This window comes from Brienomyrus brachyistius, unplaced genomic scaffold (assembly GCF_023856365.1).
Source record: "Brienomyrus brachyistius isolate T26 unplaced genomic scaffold, BBRACH_0.4 scaffold32, whole genome shotgun sequence".
Classification (NCBI taxonomy): Eukaryota; Metazoa; Chordata; class Actinopteri; order Osteoglossiformes; family Mormyridae; genus Brienomyrus; species Brienomyrus brachyistius.
The window spans coordinates 2,443,380-2,461,282 of record NW_026042307.1 but is presented as its reverse complement, the minus strand read 5'-3'; the positions used below and the strand labels follow the sequence as shown (position 1 = coordinate 2,461,282).

The 17,903-nt window shown below is 40.8% G+C and overlaps 1 protein-coding gene across 1 annotated transcript in view; it reads right to left on the bottom strand.

Annotated features, from left to right (window-relative positions):
- Nucleotides 1-16,938, bottom strand: part of LOC125721176 (coiled-coil domain-containing protein 106-like) — a 301,470-nt gene extending 284,532 nt beyond the window's left edge. The window contains exon 1 of the mRNA XM_048997226.1: nucleotides 16,853-16,938. Within this exon, the coding sequence (XP_048853183.1) occupies nucleotides 16,853-16,928 (76 nt within the window). The 5' untranslated portion in view covers nucleotides 16,929-16,938. The remainder of the gene's footprint in view (nucleotides 1-16,852) is intronic.
- Nucleotides 16,939-17,903: the final 965 nt, after the last annotated feature.

Below are 17,903 nucleotides of genomic sequence, written 5' to 3'. Positions count from 1 at the left end.
TGATAAGAAGACTATGTAGATAGTTAAGGGACCCTAACAATTTACTTTGTTCTTGACAGCACACTGGTAGACGGCAGCCAACCAAGTCCCGGGTCGACGCTCATATCAGGAACCAAGGCTGGAGAAGCAACATTCCAAGCGTGGCCAGCATCCTCAAGGACTGTAGACCAGTGGGTTTAGTGGACACTGCCATGGATTCAAGCCACATCCAGGAGCTCTTCCACAAGAAAAAGTGGAAGGGGCTTCTTGTCACGGACATTGCAGGGAAGGGAGTCTGCGCCACCCGGCAGTTCCAGGCTGGTGAGGTGGTATGTGACTACCACGGGCCAGTAGTCACAGCCTCTGAGGGCCAGTGAATCCATCACAGTACAAATGAAGAAGAATCTGGGTACATGTTTTTTTTCCAGGAACAGCCAGGGCATTCACATGTGTGTGGATGCCCATTCACCTGAGTGTGCCTGTCACCCAGGCATACAGACTTTTGGCTGGCTGGTTAACCATTCCCGGAAGAAAGCCAACCTCTGGCCAAGGTTGTACAGCACACAAGAGGGACAAGACATTATTTTATTTTTATCAATCAGAAAAATAAATGTTGGGGAGGAGCTTTTGTTCTCTCTGGCTTTTTGCTCTCCTGGTTGTGAAACCCTGCACCCCAGTTTGCCCCATTTTATTCTGTTTTATGTTTATGAATGTGCAATAAAGTTACACATTTCTGTCAAAAAATAGGTATATTCATTTTTGAATAATGTTTAATGTGATATCTTTGAATCACTGCCTTTCCGACGGTTTGTGCCTGTGGCAGTAGGAAACGTGCTATAATATTCCTAGAGACATTGGGCCACACATAATTTAGTCTTACTCAGGGTCATGAAAAGCAGTTGAGGAAACTGCATCAAAGTAACATTTTAAGCAACGGCCAGGTGCTGGGACAAATAACCTTTTAAATAACTGGATTATGACCTCAGTGGTTTTAGAGTAATCCAACAAAATATTAGGATCATTATAGGCAGTGTCTGTCCTCCTGTTGCTGCCAGGGCTTTTGTTTGATTGATGGCAGTTTCACACCTCTGTGATGCACACAGACAGCTACCCATCCCCCAACATACTGCGAAAGCCAGAACGCACATCTTGAGCAGATCTGCATTTCCCTTTATTTTAGCTTAAATCACAAAACATTGTACATGGGGAATCAAGGTTCAATTCTGGAGAGGGAGCCTGAGAAATGGTTACCACATCCAAGGAAGACAGCTCCTGATTTTTTCCCCTGTTTTCTCCTATGCGCTATTTTCTTGTATGCACTTTTAATGTGAAACAAAATGACACTTCTCTAGTAACATGCAGGTATAGTCTTTATTCCTTAATGTCTAATGTTTAAGACCTTGTAATCTTTGCCCCAAGTATTACAGCCTCAAGTATTTTAAGTGCGACCCACAGCTCACATATGGGATGAGGGGACATAGACTTGGGATGCGCCTGACAATCTGTCCAGATGCCTTAAATGAGGCCTGTTTGCATTCCTGCATCAGGCCACAAAGCCAAATTATGCATCAAATTAAAGTTCAACATTTGTGGTCCACATAGAGACCAGACATGTTTAATGTCCCAGTAGTTTGAGTAACCCTTCAAAATAATTGCTAACTTTCAGGCCTGTCCTGACCCCAAAGAATAGGTCACACAGGCAAGTTATACCCAACTACAACTTTTTGTGCACCAGTTGGGGCAGCTTCGAATCTCTTCCTGTAGGCGGTTTCTCCCACCCCTCGCTCCGCTGTTTGTCTCTCCAAGGTATGATCTCTTCTGGGTTTGTGGAATGAACCACAGGCAGCTATCATGAAGCGAGGACACAGTATAAAAACAAAAACAAACTTCTCGCCTAAAGCCTAAGACATAACAGAGCCAATATGCCTCCCCTCCCGGGACTACCAATGTCCAATTTTTCCACACCTCTAGACTGTGCAATGACTTTCATGTCATTAAAATTAGTCCCTGCTGACTCATTTTCTCAGTTACTCTCAGAAATGCGAGTTCAGAATCTGGGCTTTGCAGTACAGAGCACTTGAGCAGTTTGATGCTAGGTGCATTACCAAATCTGAGCACCAGGGGAGCAAATTCACAGTGCACTTTAAAGATATACATCAAATTAAAGATCTTAATTTTTACTTTATAAATGAGCCCAAGCACATCATTATGGCCCAAGTAGTTCTGGAGAAACGAGAAAAAGTATTAGGTCAACTTTGCTGGTTTCAGCTATTCTGCCTCTTCACATGGGGTGGTAGAGAATGTGTGTGTAAGGGTGGCTTTTTTCCCCTCTTTTGTATTTTGCTATAGACAACAGGCATATGAAGGGAACTTGGGCAAAACAAGATAATGCGTTTTGCCACACAGGACTTCGACACAGGTGGCCACCTTTGCTTAACACAGAAACAAGAGATTGCATGTAGATCTGAGACAGCAATCTTTGAAACAACCACTGCGTGGTGAAGAAGACTATACATGGCTCACAAAGTATTTTTTAACTACCCACAGGGAGACTAAGCACTTCACACCTATTGCTGAACTGCAGGTCAAGTTCACATTTCCCTTTACTTTGGCTTGAGACCAAAGTAAGCAACGTTAAGCCCAAATTAGTAAACAACTTAACCCTCTGAGGTCTAGGGGTAGGAAAAACACTTTCACTGACTGGGGCATGGTCACACATTTAATTCAATATCATAAACTTAATTTGTTATGAATTATTTCTTACATATTTGTTGTGGCATTAAACTGATCTTAATCTTAGTGTGCTTTGTAAATATGTCAGATTTATGTGAAGTTCATAATTTGGCATCAAAGTACAGACATTGCATAGTAAACAATGGTGACAGTTTGTTTTGATCCTAGATCTCTGATCACTAAAGTCTACAGGAAGATGACTAAATGGTGTAGTTGCAACATTCTTATCTATCTATCTATCTATCTATCTATCTATCTATCTATCTAACTATCCAACTCATGTCACTATTTCTGGGCTTCTTTCATTGAATATGTAGCAACCTCCATGTGTATGCATGAACCATTCACACCTGGCCACACCCCCCCCCCCTCCTTTAATGGCGCTGATCGGGATACATCTGGATCAAAAATTACATGGGCGGCATGGTGGTACAGTGGTGAGCGCCGTTGCCCCAGGGTTTGAGTCTCCACCAGCGTTACATGTGTGTAGAGCTTACATGTTCTCCCCATGTCTCCGTGGGATTTCCTCCAGGTACTCCGGTTTCCCTTCACAGTCTAAAGACATGCTGAGGCTAATTGTACTTGCTAAATTGCCCATAGGAGTGCATGTGTAAGTGAAAGGTGTGTGAGTGTGCCCTGCGATTATAACTCAACCGATGGTAGAGAGATCGCTAGCGCCACTCTGTGGGTGAGTGTATCCAACGCATGTACCCCCCGCCCCCACAGAGGGGAGAGGGCGGTCCAACAGCCCCCCCACCCCAAAAGTTACCACTTTATTAAGAGCTCAGCTGGTGAGCAAAAATACATATACAACTTGAAACTAGCCGACATAGATGATCAACTCACGACACCAAAGATAAAGATGCCAAAATGGAGGTATGTAAAATTTCTTTCGCCGTATTTTAGAACTGATTGAATTGTAGCTATTGTGAAAAAGCATTGCGATCATTTTTGACCAAAATTTTTTCTGTGTTATCAAGTGAATTACGGATGCTGTGTAAGGCTAGTGATGAAAGTGACTGGCATTTAGGCAAGTTTTCGATCATATCAATAAATTTACTGTTTTAAAATTGTGGAAAGACTGAATGTTTTTATCCGCACAGGTTCTGGTGGTGGATGGTTGGCAGAAGAAGAAATGAATGGGCATGTGGATGAAGTGTTCAACTGGGGGTTTATGGAGGTTGCAGCGGCGTCGAGAGACACCAAAGGCCGAAGCATGCGGCGGCTACAATCTATAAAATTCATAGCTGCCACAATCGCATGGCTATTGGACACAATAATAGATGAAGAATGCAAGGCGTGTGCAGCATATTTTTACGAACCTGCGATGGCATGCCTGCTACAACGGTCCAGAACCGTATTATCTTCAACACAATTTTGAAAGGGTATCAAAAAAAAAAAAAAAACTGTATATGCCATGGTTGGACGATGTTATAGTGAAGGGTAACCCGAATCCCCCACCAGCCGCAATTGTTCAAAGGGTTATTGCAGCTGTTTTAAATAAGCTGAAAAATGTGAGCAAGGTGGACGATTTGATAAGCGGCGTTATAGACCCGCATCACACTACTGATATATATGCAAAGATTTGTGCTTTCTGGCATATGGAGAGTATTAAGCAGAACCCCGACAGATGTGTATAATGAAATAACTGAGTGTGCATGTGCGTAATTGTCGCTCACATATTATCCCGAATGTTATATACCTTTGTTATTTACTTATATGTAAACTTTGTTATAGCAAAATAAAATGAGCGGTAAAGCCGTTCACCAATCATGCGCTTAGTGAGTATGTCCTGTTTTTTTGTTTGTTTGGGGGTGGTCCATAATGTCTTGGCACAAGCATGCTGTATCATGATAAAAAGACTGTCTTAGGGGGGCACAAAAATGGGTACAGAACCACAAAACAAGCATGAAAAGTGAAAGGGGTCACCCTGCACAACACCAATTCAAAAGTGTTAATATCGCATCACTCACAGACTTGGTTCACGATTTTGTGAGTAACCTACATGACCCCCCCTAGAGAGATCAGGACATCCACGCAGCAGATTGTGTGGGATAAAAGGGGCTTCCTTTTGAAAAATAAGACAGTCAGCAAGTGTTTCAAGGTTGTGTACACTAAGCGGCAGCTACTGTCTGACTATACCACGTTCCCTTATGGATTCTAGTGACGGGTTCGACAATAGACTTCAGCACCCATTCTCGTGTACAGGGAGTGCAGAATTATTAGGCAAATGAGTATTTTGTCCACATCATCCTCTTTATGCATGTTGTCTTACTCCAAGCTGTATAGGCTCGAAAGCCTACTACCAATTAAACATATTAGGTGATGTGCATCTCTGTAATGAGAAGGGGTGTGGTCTAATGACATCAACACCCTATATCAGGTGTGCATAATTATTAGGCAACTTAACAAAAAACAAATATATACCCATTTCAATTATTTATTTTTACCAGTGAAACCAATATAACATCTCCACATTCACAAATATACATTTCTGACATTCAAAAACAAAACAAAAACAAATCAGTGACCAATATAGCCACCTTTCTTTGCAAGGACACTCAAAAGCCTGCCATCCATGGATTCTGTCAGTGTTTTGATCTGTTCACCATCAACATTGCGTGCAGCAGCAACCACAGCCTCCCAGACACTGTTCAGAGAGGTGTACTGTTTTCCCTCCTTGTAAATCTCACATTTGATGATGGACCACAGGTTCTCAATGGGGTTCAGATCAGGTGAACAAGGAGGCCATGTCATTAGTTTTTCTTCTTTTATACCCTTTCTTGCCAGCCACGCTGTGGAGTACTTGGACGCGTGTGATGGAGCATTGTCCAGCATGAAAATCATGTTTTTCTTGAAGGATGCAGACTTCTTCCTGTACCACTGCTTGAAGAAGGTCTTCTTCCAGAAACTGGCAGTAGGACTGGGAGTTGAGCTTGACTCCATCCTCAACCCGAAAAGGCCCCACAAGCTCATCTTTGATGATACCAGCCCAAACCAGTACTCCACCTCCACCTTGCTGGCGTCTGAGTCGGACTGGAGCTCTCTGCCCTTTACCAATCCAGCCACGGGCCCATCCATCTGGCCCATCAAGGCTTGGCTTTTATTTGACATATAAGCCGATACCATTTTGAGCGAGTACTGCTCAGCAGCAGCTTTGCTCATGAGACAAAATTCATCTTTGTTTCGGACCATTTTAATTTTGACATCGACCCTGTTTAGCATTAGCCGCTCCTGAAAAAATATGTCAGAGTGTATTGGCCCCATAAAATCGAAAACCCTGCTTCTTGCTTAAAATGCGGCTCTTTTCTCTACCCCCGCGTTAATGCCTTGTGGGTCTGACTCATCCATTCCTCCACTGCCGTCTTTCAAAAACAACCCGCAGATAAATTGTCTGGAGAGCGTACCAACACTATAATTAAGCAGGCACTCTATCATTGCTCTGTAAGGGTACGTGTTGCTAGATTGACTCACTAGCCCGTCACCTAGGGAAACGTCCACTTGTGAGAAAATCAAAGCGATCGGATAAATTATGACACCCACCTTTTGCACCTGTGTCAATGTTTGCAACGTTAGCTCTTGTGATCCGGCACCTGAGATGCAGTAGCATGTTGTTGAGATCTAGGTAATCTTCCCCATTACCAGTGATAAAAAACTCCAGGGGGGCATTATCAGTTAAGGCTGAGAGTGGTGGCACTTCCACGTATATATATTTTTATCAATGCTTGCTTGTGTGTATGGTAATGCAAAAATATCCAATTCTGATTTCATACACTCTTCCGACATGTTGTGTATGAGGGCCATAGTTTTAGAAAACGTATCTTCTCTGTACTTTTTTGGCCACCTTCTTTTTGAATACTGTGCCTCTTTTGGGTATTGCGTTGCATTTTTTAGTGACAGTAATTCGTTCCCCAGGGGGTCTATGACGCTTGCTGCGCACAAGCACCATGAGCCCCGATCCCTCTTGCGGTTGCGCTGTCAATTGTCTCGTCATGGCTCCTGATACCACGTCTTTAACGATATTTTGTGCGGACGATTCTAAATGCGGTTTCGCCATATTGAAAGTCCTTTTCAGAAACGGCACTGCCATTCTGAGGAGTCCTCGAATAAGCCCTCCCAGACCCCCACCGTACATGACGGGACAGCCATTGTATCCGGGTAGCCCATTACCCGCCTGGTTTCTGTAGTATTCCACATATCTATGTGGATCTGAAAAGCTGTCGGCGCTGTACATTGGGGGTAGTACTGCTTAACCGGCTTGAAATGCAGTTTTACGTTTTTCCGTATCGGAAGGGTATCGCCTTGTTCTGCTCAGACTGGATGACTATATTATAAATGTGATTCTTGCAGAGCGACACGTAATGAATCCTGTCATAAGATATTCTGACCATCGAGTTGTGTTCCCCAGCTATATGTACGCTCCGTAAAAGAGGCACGCAGCTGTCACCCACTCTTTGATGCTCAACAAATGTCTGAATATACATAAATCGTGTAAAAACCGGTTCATGTGTCAGCGGGATTCGGAGCCAATGGTCTTTCACCAATCTTCTGAAATACATCAGGAACAAACCCCAGCATCCGTGCAAGGTTACATTTCGCTTTAAAGGCAACGTGTGGTGGTCCAACCATATACATTTTGTTTATCACGCTAGAGTCAAATTTTAATTTTGATATTCCTAGAACCTCGTTCGTCTCACTGATTAGTTTTTCAATATCTCTGTAATGTCCCGCCTTTAGCTTGTATTGCAGGGTTGATGGTACTGGCATCCCTCCGGTTACGTAAAATAAGGCATCTTCTTCTACCAGTGTATCCCATGTACGCGGGTAATGGATTTCAGCTAATCCTACTTCCCATTTACCATTCAGTTCAATCGATTTGGCTAGTTTTGTCATGTAGCTTGATATGGTATTGTGCGGGAAATCATCCATAGATGCATTGCTTGGGAGCGTGACGTAAAAGCCGCTTTCCTCCATGGCTGCTTTTGATGGAACTGCACACTACAAACATGGGCCGTCGCACTTATCGTCATTCTGTTCCACGTAAGCCGACATGTCCACCAAGTCAGCTTGCCCTTGAGAATCGATATTAGTCATAAAGACTCTATTCCTTCTAAAGTTAAACCTGATTGGTTTATGTAATGTGTATGTATCCTCACCAGATAACCATGTAGCAACTTGTTTATTATTTATATTACACACACCTTCATCTTCAAAATACCCAGGGTTTGCTTGTCATCCATCATAAACCTCTAGCAATAATGACACAGTTTTTTGAGTCACTTTTTTTAAATAAAATGAGTTATGTAAAAATTATCAGAAAGATTTTGATCGCATAGTTCAGTGTTTACACAGCAACCTGAGGTGGTTCGCATGTGCGCAAATTACAGAAATTATATGCGTCATCTATAGCCCAGTCATAATCTGACCCTTGAACATCACGTTTGAACTCGTGCAATTTCTCCCGTACATTTATTTAATCTTTAAGCTCACACATGACGGCCTCAATAGCGCCTTGTACTTTCATGGGCGAGGGGTCGGGATTGCACACCGCGACCGCTTTCGTGATGACATGTTTAAACCACAGTCTGTACAGCTTTTTGATCATCTTTTCAAAATTGTTAAAGAAGTAAAACGGTTCGGGGTCGTACAGGCACGTGTGCCGACGCTGGCTTGGGTGTTTCACAGAGCACCCTATACAGTTCTCCTTCATGTCCTCCTTGATTACTTGATCCAGAGTGCAGGCCAGAGCCCCTTTGATTATCTTCATAGTGGAGTGGGGATGCTCCCATCCACAGCATCTGCAGACAATGAAAGTGCCGCAAAAGTCTCTGAGCTTGTCGATTATCGGTGATGGGAGCCGTGATGTACCCAAGAATGCATGCGGTGACACTGCAGCTGCCTCAACCAATGATGCTGGCCATTGCGCCCATGTCGGACTCGAAGGGGGTGACGATGAAAGGCACGGGTCGCCAAACGGATCCCATGATGCATCCTGTTGAAGCTCAGATATGGTGTCCAGTCACAGCCCAAAAGTCACTGGCTGTATCGGTGGAGACCAGGATGGGGACCGCTGAGGGTTGGTTTCAGCATTGTGCAGCAGCAGTCCAAAAGTATATTTGTCTATCAGGGGCGGCCAGGACGGATCCAGCTGCGTGTTCGCTTCAGGAGGTCTTGGGATGATCTAATGATTCCCTGCCGACCTCACGTTGTTCAAACTAAGTTTTATGCAGATACATTCATTATGCGAGAATATGCTGCACAGAGCGGCATGCTTGCGATGGCTCGGCGGTTTGCGGGGAGCCCATGTTGGGTACTATGTTGCAGGGATGGTGCGTCGCTGGGGTCATCGAACTCTTTGCAGGCACTATCTGTATGAGATCGGCAACAATTTCTCCACTGGTAGCCATTTTGTTTCCAATTTGACAGCTGCTTGACGCAACGAGGTGGCTCAATAAAGAAAATACTGTGTGGATCTACGCATATGCACTACATGAGAGCAAGCCAGAGAGAGCAAAAGCGCTCATTTAAACAAGAATTAACCGCGTTATTCCTTGATTATTGTGGTCGAAATACTTAGAGCGCTTTATTCACTTAGGCAGAAAAGTGCTGCATTACTTAAAAAACATTATGGTTATAGGGGTTTATTTGAAATAACAGGTGCTCCGCTGGTGTCACCATTTTGGAATGAGTGTCTGCGTGAGTGTGCATGCGCCATGTGCTGGCCCCTTCGGTCTTTCATTTTGACCGCATTGTTCAAACAGACCAGCCGCATATGGCTGAGCTCTGGGACTTGCTCATTTTGCCTTTCGTCCTATTTCTTCTAAAAGTTTGCTGTTTACATACTTTCTTCAACCTAACACTGGTAAATACCACTCAAGTCTCTTAACATGTTGGTTAAACGGGTAACACTTTGTAATAACAGTACATGAATTAGCATGTACTAATACGTGAATTAGTAATTTCTTGACTATGAACTAATGATGAGCTAAGACATGTATTAATCAAGAACTAATGAAGAACTAACGTAACTACGACATGAGTCATATGAATTAAGGCATGAATAGCACCGCCTTAATTCATGTTAGTTCCTGCATGTTAGTTAATGTATTAATTAACACTTTGTGGTAAACTAAATCAAACATGTTCTAAAAGAAAGATGGCACAATGCAAAATCGTTTAGAAATTTGTCACCTGCAGCTGTCACAAACATCAGTGAATGATTTCACCTAACTCATCCAACATACAGTGATGCATTCACAATTAAGAACAATTGTCTCATCCAATGTTGAGTGATTCTACTGCTGCTGTCCTACAATAATGCATTCATTAAGCAGATGCAATTTTTCAATTTAAAATCAGTATTAGCATAGAGATGCTGGTTATCGCTTTGGTTATGTTATGGATCGGTTTACTGTCATATCATCATAATGCACTGAAGTCAGATGTTTGTCTTGTGTTCTTGCTCTTCTTTTGAGCCACAATTGCCCCTTCAAAAAGTCAACTTTCCTTCTACCATTCAGTTCCTTCTCCATCCAAATGCAGCCACAGGACCTCTGCTCTTCTACTTCTTTACAAACCACCAAAATGCACAAAAAAAATCTTATTTACATGAGTTTATAAAACATGTATAATTGATCTTTTTTTTTTAAATGTCAGAGTTAGGTTAGGGTTGGTCATTAACTCATGACTTAATTATGCATTAAAAAGTCATGAATTCATATTACTTTATAAGTAATTAATATTGAGTAAACAATTATGTGCCCCCCCAAGTAAAGTCATGACATAATGATACACTAACAAGTCATGAATTCATGTTACTTTATACGTAATTAATAATGAATTAGCAATAATGTGCCTTATTTTGCACCAGTATATCCAAGATGATTAGTTTAAGTTACATACTCATCAGCGTGTAACCCCCCCCCCAAAAAAACACAGAAATGAAAAGGTAAAACACACCTTTTATTTTACAAAAGTTTAAATATCAGCACACCTTTAATCAACTGGCAAGTTGTATATTATTTACATAAAACTCAACCTAAAAGATATGCAAAACTAAAATCAATATTTAAAACTGATTCGAGAATGGTCACTAATAACAGTAACATTACACATAACTTTACAACTACGCATTACAACATTTTTTTTTTTATGATTTGTATTAACAAAACATTGACTATTGAGGGAATAGTACACCCAAAAATGAAAATTGTCATTTACTCACCCTCAAGTAGTTCCAAACCTGAATGATTTTTTTTCCTTCTGCTGAACACAAATGAAGCTATTTGGAAGAATGTTTGCAACCAAGCAGATCTCGGCCCCCATTGATTACCATAGCATTTTTTCCTACTATAGCAGTCAGTGGTGCCCAAGATCTGCTTGGTTACAAACATTCATCCAAATAGCTCCCTTGTGTTCAGCAGAAGAAAAATCTCATACAGATTTGGAACTACTTGAGGGTGAGTAAATGACAATTTTCATTTTTGGGTGTACAATCCTTTTAAGCAACAAGTATACCTCACTTCTTTGATATATCAAGAAGGGCACTGCTCTCTTTCAATTTTTTTATCATGTCTACATTAGGTTGATCCAGGCACCTTGCAAGACAGACATCAGAAAGTTTTTGGATGCTTTCTCCCATTTTAAAAGTGGCTCTCACTCCTTTGTATTCTTCAGGATTTGCAACTGCCAACTCAGCAATGGGGGCTTGCATGACAATTGTGTTTCTGTCAACATTCATTTTGTTGTACGCTTCAGCTTTAGTGAAGCCACCATTTACCAGGTGTAACACTTTGTGGTAGCGTTTGATGGAGTCTTCAGGGTTTTTTACTGGAGGGGAAAGAAGGAAGAAGAATGTTGTACAAGTCCGATATAACAAAGGTGAGAATTATTTTAATAATGAGAATTAGAATTTTGATGTGTGTTATTGCTTTAAGAACAGACTATAAAACCAAAATGTGGTCATGACAACAAATGTGATTCTGTTGTAAAACAGGTTGCATCGCTTCCAGTTAAGGTAATTTGTATGTTCTTTATTAAATATTGTCCAACGAGCTAATACAAATTGAGCATAAACAATGTTTATCACATATGCATTATGATATCTAAAAGTTTTATTTTTTTTTCTCACTAACATTTGGATATTAAACTTGAATAAAAGGCCAACAATAAAAACAATATGTGCCTACACAGCTTCGCTGCTTGACCCCTAATAACTAGATAGGTGAGCAGATTACCCTTAAGGTACAGCAAGTCATTTTCACTGCTAGAGGAGGCACATTGAAAACAACAACAATGGCAGAGCGTGATGATGCTGAGAAGGAGCATGGTTTTCTCTCATTATAATGAATTAGTTGGAAGTAATGTGAGGTTGAATAATAAATGGGTCATAGATCTTATCAAAATTTGTCTTATTCAATGGTGTGATAATGCTGTGCAGGTTTACGTTTTCAAAGCAATAATAGTAAAAGTACATTTGAACGTACCCACATAATTTGCAAAACTGTTTAATAATTATCTATAACATATACTGTGTTAATTTACATAGCCAGACTTCAGACATGTTAAGTGTCAATAAACTTATCAAAAACCCTAACCCTGTACTTACATAAACTTTACTTGTAAAGAATCCAAGAGTTAAAGATTAAAACCCTTTCATAAGGGAGGTAGCAAGCTGTAAAATTGCTGCATAGCTACCGCTTTCTCTCGCAGTGTAAGCATTTTGTACAGTGGAGGCGGCGGCAGTCTTGGAGCAACACAGTTACCAGTGTTGTCATGGTTTCTATAGTCGTAAAAGCCGTAAACCGACTAAGGCGGATATGACGCCACTGACAACTCTATTGTCTTGTTATTTACATAACATCTGTTACATACATAACAAATACTTGGAAACATTTGAGATAATAAGTAGTCATCTGAACAAAATATGTAACACTGCTCTAGTGTTTTTGGGATATTTTATTTATTTATTTATTTTTTAAATCTTACTGTGCCTTTAAAACCTTAATTTTCACTTCTGGTTGAACTATACCTTTTAATATTTTTGATTGAATAAATATACCTCTCCTAAAATCAACCCTCAGTTTCTTGGATTTTTTATCCTTTTTCTTCTTCTTTGTTCTTGGTTCGGAATCTGATGAATCTGAAGATTCTGAGGAATCAGAAGATTCATCACTGGACACCTTCTCCTTGGATGCAGCAGTATTGGATGAAGATGCAGACAGTGTCTGTCCAGGAGACATTACGGCTTCATGCCTCAGAAGTGCTATGACAAAGAACAATTAGAAATAAGTGTAGAACAAAACTACAGGTAAAGACTTTTTACCACATTTAATTTAGGAATAAGTTACTTAATTTAAATAAAATTACTTCTAATTACAAGTTGTAACTTACGGACTGCCAGAATTGTTCTTAAAGTTCATGACCGTAATACTCACCATCCTCCAATCTTGCTCTGAGAAAATGTTTGTCATCTGTCAGGGAGTCAACTTTTTCCTGAAGATGAAGAATCTTCTGCTTTTGCATCTCTATTGTTAGTTTTGCTTTGTCAAGAGCAATCTGCAAAGTGGGTGCACCTAATAAAAGAGAAATCAGAAACATGCAACTTGGCTGAAAGCAGAATAAGAAAAATGTGGCCTACTTGAATTAGGCCTAAATCAAAATACATAATTTACACCCTACACATTAACAGCCACATTTCTGTGAACCAAATTACACAAATGAAATATCTAAATTAAAATTTCAATCCAGCAATTCTCTTTTCCCATTTTTTCTGTAAAGTTTACATGTTTCTTGCTGTTCTGCCTCCACGGTATTTGTTTTGATTGTTGTGAGAAACATGTGTAGTGCTTGGCTGACATCTAGCGTCGAGGAGAAGAAGTGCGGGAGTGCCGGTCACTACTGGATGACGTCTTCAGGAGAAGACACCGTTCGAAAGGAGGAATAGCTTTATTGTCTGTTCCTGCATGTTTGTTCTGCTGTATGCATGCTCCAGCTTTCCGAGATGATTTATGAAGGCATCGCTGGTATGTTTATTTGTGATTTTATGAGAAACAGAAAGGAATAATTATATTGTACCGAGTTAACGAAATTTGTATTAAGTTAGTAAAAGTAAGCTCATTCAGATCATTGTCATATAAATCGAGCTCGGTAATAAGTCTTACTGAAGGCTATTCTTTGTGTTTTCCAGTTTTACTCTTCTTTCACGACAATTATACGATATAAAGACATGCGGCGTCTGCATATTTTGTGCGGAAGAGTTATCTTACTGTTGACCCTGGCAAGGCGCAAGGGAGAGGCAGTACACTTGCATAGCAACCTAGAAAAGGGTACAAACAAACCTCCTGTTTCACTGGTTTGCTGTATTGCAGGCTGAAGTCCTGAAACCAAAAACAACAACAAAACAACTTATAATACAGCATTTGAACAAAGAAACAGGCAGAGTTTAAAAAGAATTTTAAAGTTGGCATGAAACCGTTATTTCTATTAACTTCATTTCTGTATAGGGAAGAATGGCTTACGTCAGAAGCCAACTGTTTTCAATCCTCATAACCAGTCATTTAATTTATTTATTCATTCATTGTAAAGATAAGTCCTCAATTTTACTTTGTTTTTATGCAAACTGACCTGCGTATTTACATAATATTTATATTATTCATGTTGATATTTGTAATGGAAAATAGCTACAAATACCACAGTTATTAGAGCACATGGAGTTTTTTTTTTTTTTTGCAAAACCAAAATATATAATCAAAATGTAATTTAGAAAATGTGTACACACAGTAGTATACTTTCACTTGAGTACACTTTAATATGGCAACAGTTTATAATAATTGAGTACACTTTATAACTTAGTCAAAGTCAAAGTAAACTTTATTGTCATCTCTGCTATATACTATACAGGTACATAGAGAGACGAGATGACGTGGCTCCAGTTTTTTTCAGTGCAGACGAGAGAAAGACATGTAACAAATCGGCACGTGGTAAACAAAGTAAATAAATATAAGGTATACAAAAAAATATACTATACTTGGAGATAGAGGTAGAGGAGGTTATAATAGTTATGTATGGAAAATGTGCAAATAAGTGGCAGAAGTGCAAAAATGCTTGTAGCAGAGTTTGTGTGTAAAGTGCAGATGTGCAGGAGTCAATTTGTTCGCAGTCCGGGTGTGTGTGGGGGGGTAAGTGTGTTCAGGAGTCTAATGGCTACTGGGAAAAAGCTATCCTGCAGCCTGGAAGAACGAGTCCTGATGCTGCGATAGCGTCTGCCAGATGGGAGGAGTGTGAAGAGTCCGTGTGAAGGATGAGAGGAGTCAAGCACGATGCAGGAGGCCCTCCTGATGCAGCGCTTGTTGAAGATGTCTTGCAGCGATGGAAGAGACGCACCGATGATGTTTCTAGCTGCTTTGATGATCCTTTGAAGCCGTTGGTTATCGGAAACCGTGCTGTTTCCAAACCAGACGGAGATGCAGCTGGTCAGGACACTCTCTATGGTGCCCCTGTAGAACACGGTGAGGGTGGGAGGTGGGAGGTTGGCTTGCTTAAGCCGTCTCAGGAAGTGGAGACGTTGCTGGGCCTTTTTGGTGATGGAGGTGGTGTTGGTCGTCCAGGTGAGGACGTCTGAGATGTGAACTCCCAGGAACTTGGTGTTTTTTACCATCTCAACCGTGGAACCGTGGATGCTGAGTGGTGTGTGGCTGGGGCGAGTTCTCCTGAAGTCGACAACCATTTCCTTGGTTTTATCCACATTCAGCGACAGGTTGTTCTCATTGCACCACGTGGACAGCTGCTGAACCTCGTCTCTATACGCCGACTCATCGTTGTTGCTGATGAGCCCCACCACCGTCGTGTCGTCTGCGAATTTGATGATGTGGTTTGAGCTGTGCAGGGCAGTGCAGTCATGGGTCAGGAGTGTGATAAGAAGTGGACTGAGAACGCAGCCCTGAGGAGCACCTGTGCTCAGTCTGATGGTGCTGGAAACGCTGTTGCCGATTCGAACAGACTGATGCCTCTCTGAGAGAAAATCCAGAATCCAGTTGCAGAGTGAGGTGCTCAGTCCCAATCCGCTCAGTTTTACACACAGTCTTTGTGGAATGATGGTGTTGAAGGCTGAACTAAAGTCTATGAACAGTAGTCGCACGTAAGAGTCTTTATTGTCCAGATGACTTAATTACAATTTTTCCCTCAAATTCCTAATTGGCTCCTTATCAATAGTTAGTAGTTAAGGTAGTTGTTAAGTTTAAGTATTGGGTAGGATTAGGGATGTAGCATAAGATTATGTAGATATGACAACAATATGTGCTTAATTAGTCGAATAAATGGCTAATATTCAAGTGCATGACAATAAGCAACCAGTTAAGTGACCCTAAAATATGTTAAACGTCGACTTTAATACTTTTTATACCCCGGCGCGTACAAGCTAAGTGACAAAACACTTTAATATCTCAGGAAAGACAAATACCAATGAATGAAACTTTATGGATGTATCAGTAATTATATTAAATGACTTACTTTTTGACGAATTAGCTGTACTTTCAGTCTGAACATTCTTGCGTGCAGATACAACTACAGGGGGGAAGCAAGCATAGTTCAGTATTAAAAAAACACCTGAAAACATGTACATAAGCAGGGTTGCCAACTCACACATATGGCTTTGTCTCACATTAATAGGCTGCCCAACTAAACTTCACAACAATTTTACATCAATAATCCCTATGTTTTCACACTGCATTGGGGAGTAAACATTTCCATGCTGTGAAATGTTTTTTTGATTGAGAACATTGATACCTTAAAATGACCAATCCCCTGACCAGTGCCCTTGACTTTTCATGTAGAGAGCTGACAGAGTTAAGAATGCCTGTCTAGGCCTTATTTCAATTAAGATTTTCAAGTAGCCTATCTTTTATAAACATCCCTTAGAATAAAACATAAAACATTTGCACTGGTGTGCAAAACAATGTTTTACGATATGTCAGTGCAATCAGTTTTCAGCTAAAACAGCTCAAACATGCATTTAAGTGAGACTAGGCCTTGTCTGTGAAAACGGGACAATGAGTTACCAAAATCTCACTCAAGCCAGGCCACTCAAGTTTGCAAGCCTGGCAAAAGTACATCAAACAACATGCATGTCACAAATACTTACCATATTCACCTGAGCTGTACTTGCTCTGTGTGGTAATTTTCCTCCCACAACGCGTTGCCTTTCTCTTCTCATCCATCTTGCTCAAATTTGTTGATTGGTGCGAAGCTATGCTTAATGGTGCGGTTGGCGCCACCCCATCGTCCTCGTGGTCTAATGACATGGTTTTGGATTTTTATTACTGTAATTCCACTTCTAAACCCTACGTGAAGCTCTGGTGGGTCTTGGATATCTTTACAGTTATCCCAGTTTGTATACACATCCAAAGATGGTGCAATACCATAAAGTTTTACTTGGGTTCATGTTTGTATTACGTTTAAGCCCTTGCACATGATTGAAGCAGGTTCTCATCGCACCGGAAATAGGTGGGGCAATCTCTGTTGTTTTTAGCGCCACCTTACCTGAGTTTAATTAGTTAGCACCAATAGCTCTCTGGTCATGTTGCATTCAAAATTGCTGCTTTTTGCGATTCGGAAACCCACGACTAACAGGAAACGCAAGCTCATTAAATGGCTTCAACGTAAAAAGTTACTAGCAAGGAGAGTAAAGTGCTCAAGATGTGGCCATAATATGACAATGGAGAGAAATAGAAGACATGTCGACGGTTTTCATTGGTAAGTTAAACAAATTACAGATTTGATGTTTACATGATACACTATTGATTTTTTTCCCATGGATATTATAGGTCTACAACCTAAAAAAGTCCTTAAAAGTTTTAAATGTCATAAATACGGTTTTCCTAATTAGCGTCTTAAAACGACTTAAATCTAGATTCGATAGGTCTTATTTGGGTGATATTACCACGAAAAAATTTCCACAAATATCTGTCTATCGATAAACATCTTCTATATATAAATTTGAATCTGGCTGCAGATTAAAAACTTGAGTTGCCTAATATCACGCCGCCCCACCTCCCCATTCAGGTGAGTTTTTATTAGGGTTGGAGCTGAACTCTGCAGGGCTGCAGCTCTCCAGGACTGGGGTTCGCCACCCTGGCCTATGAGATATTGTGTGTGTTTGAATAATACGGCGGCAAATCTATGCAATTAATAAC